Source organism: Protomyctophum bolini (assembly GCF_963924005.1).
Source record: "Protomyctophum bolini genome assembly, chromosome: 17".
NCBI classification, from domain to species: domain Eukaryota; kingdom Metazoa; phylum Chordata; class Actinopteri; order Myctophiformes; family Myctophidae; genus Protomyctophum; species Protomyctophum bolini.
In genome coordinates, this window is record NC_137878.1 from 37,773,030 (window position 1) to 37,777,842 (window position 4,813).

Sequence of the window (4,813 nt, forward strand, 5' to 3'; positions counted from 1 at the left end):
AGGCACAATATCTGTGTGATGTCATTTGCAACTATCACGCACGTCTGAGTTGCAATTATATTTGTCTCTGTAGGACGGACGGACAGACAGACAGACAGACAGACATGTTTTTAAACATTTTAACAGATCACAATTCTTCAGGAGGGTCCTTGGTACAAACAATTGGCAGATGGGGGTCCGCGGCCTGTCTGTCTGTCTGTCATCATTGAAGCTTTGTTATAATTAGCTTGTAAAGAAATCTGACATTCCATCTGCTGTTTTCATCAAATATATATATATATATATATATAATATACATATGATTTATTTAAATGAATGTATTTTTTTATTATCTTCTCGTTAAATTGAGAAACAAAGCTATTATTTTCTATTAGCTGTTGAATGTATTATTTGACCTTTCACAAACGAATGTGAAGTAATAACAAAAAAAGAATTGCTATAGGAATAAAATGAATGTAATAAATCAGCACATCTGAAACTAATATATTGCAATGTTTCATTTTTTTTAAATTGTATTACAAAGTCAATTGCATTATGTTTTGTGGGTCAAAATTTGATTTGTTTCACTGTTGAAGAGTGATTTCCTTTTCTGCTGAGCAACAAGCTATATGCTTATAGATGTTTTCTATTCATATTAGGCTTCATCCACACCTACATAAACGTAGCGTTTTAGTTTTAGTTTTTTTTAAATCTCTGTCCATACGACACGTTTTTTTAAAATCTCTCTGTCCATATGACCAATGGCAAGACCCATGCAAAACTCCGTTTACATTGTCCACACGGGAACACAGGCGGAGTTTAAAAAAAATACACTGTGGCAGGAGTTTTCCAAAAGATGCGTTTATATGGACCAAAAACGCGTTTGGTGTGTGAGCGACCCCCCCAAAACGCATATAAAAACCTACGTTTATCCGTTTACCCAGATACGTGTGGACAAGGCCTTAGAATAAATGTGCACGACTATAAAGACGAAGCGGAAGTGGCGAGGAGGCTCCACTTCCGCTTTATAGGTTACTCGTGACAGCTCTTCCGTTGGCCCAGACTGTATATGATGAAGGCAACAGTCTGGTAACGACCAAGAAACAGGCGGTAGACTGATGGTTTCAGAGTGAGCGAGCGTAAACTCAGATCTGTGAGGGAAGAAGCCAGACATCGCACCTGATAATTTGAGGTCTAAGCCACAGGACAAAAACTGTGTTTTATCTCATTCAGGGCGGGAACCCCCTTTTGGTGTTTCTAGCATAAGGTTATACTTAAGCTCGTAGCGCGGCACCGTAGGTCTGCTATGTTTTGAGTATGAATCGGCCCTGAGTACAAACTAAAACTTTGTCGATTAAATATCAGATGTGGATGCAGTATTCCACAAGTTCGATTTTCCAAAATGTTAGTATGCTATTTAGCATGCCCAATAGTAACATAATCCATTGAAATTGATTTTCTAATAAAGAAGGATTTTTTGCAGAGGCCTAAATCAGATGGCGGAATGGCATTACCTAACTTCAAACTCTATTACTGGGCGTGTAATTTACGTGCACTCTCATTTTGGCTCCAAGATCAATTGCCTACATGGGCATTTATTGAAGGTCAATGTTGTCCCCCAACATCGTTGTCAGCTTTAATCTTTTCCCCAGTGGCCTCAAGATATACTAAGTTGCCAAAGAATTCCATAGTCTCGCATTCTCTCAAAATTTGGCTCTCAATACGAAGGCATTTCGGTTGGCACCCGGGCTCTGTGCGCGCACCACTGGTCGCTAACCATGCTTTTTTACCGTCCCTCTCTGACTCATTATTTAAAGTATGGCATAGAAATGGTATTCACTCCTTCAAAGATCTTTATATTGATGGGTTATTTCCGACCTTTGAACAAATAAGACGCAAATTCAATTTACCCCAATCACATTTCTTTAGATTTCTACAGATACGACATTTTTTAACACAACACACTGATTCATTTCCAAACATACCTCCCAACTCATCAATGGAATCTATATTTCTACCAGACCCACTGCTCAAAGGAGGTGTTTCTATTATTTATAACTCTCTCTCATGTTTGGATAATAATGCCTCCTTGGAGTATTTAAAAACTGCTTGGGAAAACGACTTAGGAATATCTATCACTGACGAGCAATGGTCTACATCTCAAAAGTTTGTGCACTCTTCTTCAGTATGCGCCAGGCACGGTCTTATACAGTTTAAAATATTACACAGATTACATTTGTCAAAGGAAAAACTCAACAGAATGTATCCAAATGTGAATCCAGCCTGCGACAGATGTGGCCAATCGCCGGCCACTCTAGCTCATATGTTCTGGCATTGCACAAAACTAAGATCTTATTGGCAAAGTATATTTAAATCACTGTCAGACATTGTTGAAAGACCTTTTGACCCGGATCCACTGACAGCAATTATGGGAGTCACAGGGCCCGGGGTCAAACTGTCTACTTTCCAATATAACATGGTAAAATATGTGACTCTACTGGCTCGCAGACTGATACTGTTGAATTGGAAACAAGCACAGGTTCCAACTCACACTTCACTGATGAAAGATGTTATGCATTACTTACAATTGGAAAAGATTAAGTTTGAATTGAGAGGGAGTGAAGATAGGTTCTACCAGACATGGCAACCCTTCATTGACTATTTTAATAGGTGCACGCTAACCCCTCCTACACAATAGCACAATAGAAAATTGGAAAGAAAGAAAAGGAACTGAAAGAAAAGGAACTGAGTGTTTTTTCTTTATTTTATTTTTTATTATTTAAAAAAGAATGTCTAACTTACTTAATTCACAACATGTTGGAAGTTTGAGAGCAAGAATGTCTGTCCTGTTGTCTGTTTTGTTTGTCTGTTCACACTTGTCATTGTTTAACTGTTTTTTGTTTTTTCATGTTTATCACACTTATGTTTTTTTGTTATACTGTATGTGGAACATTTACATTGCCTGTTATTTTTTTCATTTTTATTTAACTGAATTACTTATCATTATCTAATCTGAAATTGTCGAACAAAAATGCCTAATAAAAACAGTATTTAAAAAAAAAGAAATTGATTTTCTATCAATTAGTTGTGTTTCAACCTATAGGCCTATACATATTGAATATTGGATTTATTGTAAATGGACCACAAGGGCCTAACTCGTTTGCAATGTTTTTAGAACATGCCAATACATAACACCATGCCAAGAATCTAAAACTTGTCACGATTCTTTATGATTTCCCTCCCAGCAAGCTCTGCAACTTAATGCCAAGGGAGTTCGGCAGGGTTGAGGCTGAAGAAAGACTAGGACTGCAGAAAGGATATGATGGAGCTGATAAAGTATATGGGTTTGTCTGCGTGGACCCAATGGCTGGCGTCTGGGATGTACTGTACGTCGGCGTGAGGGAACAAACGTTGGATTTCTGGGTAGTCGTCCGAACTGATGTGAGCAGAGCTGCCTCCGGCAAGGAAGAGCGTGGGACCACCGTAACTTCCGTTGAAGCTGGGGAAGCTCGCGATGTCGTCGAGGTAGGTCGAGATGGCCTTCAGGTTGACTCTCCAGGCGTAGTGACCGTTATGCACCACCAGGTTGGTCAACAGAAACTGACGCACTGAGTACTCCTTGACCAGCGAGCGCAACTGGTCCTCGGCCATTTGTCTGGCGTTGGAGTGAGGGATGTCACCGCTGGGGATCGTCATGCCTTGCATGGCTCTGATGTAGCCGTGGAAGTTTGTGGGAGAGGTGGTCTGAGCCGGGCTGATGTCCACCACCACCAATCTCTCCACAAGACTCGGCTGTGTAAGGGCGGTCGCCATGGCTACTTTGCCTCCCATGCTGTGACCAATCAGGACGCACTTGTCGAGGTCGAGCTGGGCGAGCAGGTGTTTCAAGTCGTTGGTCATCGCCTCGTAGCTCAGCACGGGGCTGTGTGTGCTGTCGCCGTGGTTACGTGCGTCCACGGTCAGCACCTTCCTGCCTGTGCGGTGCGCGAGGGATTTGGCTATTGAGCGGAAGTTAGACTTGCTGCCAAATAGGCCATGGAGAAAGACAAGTGGGGTGCTGTCTCCTTCCCCGTCGAAGACATCATAGGTCAGGTTGACTGGGCTGCAGGAGCACATGTCCCGAAAACATGCTGCCGTCCGCCCACTCGACAGTCCTCCCCGAATCATGCGTTGGAAAACACTCATGGCAAAGATTTAGCACGATTGTCGGAGGTCAAACACAAGCATTTGGATTTAAGTACAACCCGATCTACAGCAGTCAATCAGTGAGAGTACTCCAAAGAATGTCTGTTGCAAAATTAAAGCAGAGCTAAAAGGTCACTATGCGTCTGCCGCCATCAATGCCTGATGACATCATCAGCGAAGGTGACAGTTGGTCACTAAATATTTGTGAGTCGTTAATGTTACCACCTCTTTGAGTCTTGCCACGTCACATACTCCATATTTGGGTACAACTGACCACCTGGAACTCCATATGGAGCTGACATTTTGGACTCCATATTTGGGCATGACTGGCATTAGTAGGCCTACTCGATATGGATAAGTACTTACAGACCAGTAAGACGCGCAAACGCGGGAAGCGAACGCAGCTCGTACATATTTGGGTTTTTTTAAGATTTATTTTTAAGTTATTCTTTTTTTAAGTTAAGTTATTTTTAAGTTAAGTTTTAGCCATAACCATATAAGGAGTCCCCAAAGCAGCTATACGTCCAAATATGGAGTGTGTTGCATAAATCACAAACAAATCACTCAGCTCAATATATGGGCACAAAGGGGGGACACACGGACACACCGAGCTCTGCATGACATTCCCCATAATGATATACTGATACGA

At 41.5% G+C, this 4,813-nt stretch overlaps 1 protein-coding gene across 1 annotated transcript; it reads right to left on the reverse strand.

The window, feature by feature from the left end:
* Positions 1-3,279: 3,279 nt before the first annotated feature.
* LOC308331760 (sn-1-specific diacylglycerol lipase ABHD11-like) lies at positions 3,280-4,095 on the reverse strand (the record flags this gene model as incomplete). Its single annotated transcript, XM_080787250.1, has 1 exon — positions 3,280-4,095. One exon carries the CDS (start codon positions 4,093-4,095, stop codon positions 3,280-3,282), a length of 816 nt encoding a protein of 271 aa, XP_080643376.1.
* Positions 4,096-4,813: the final 718 nt, after the last annotated feature.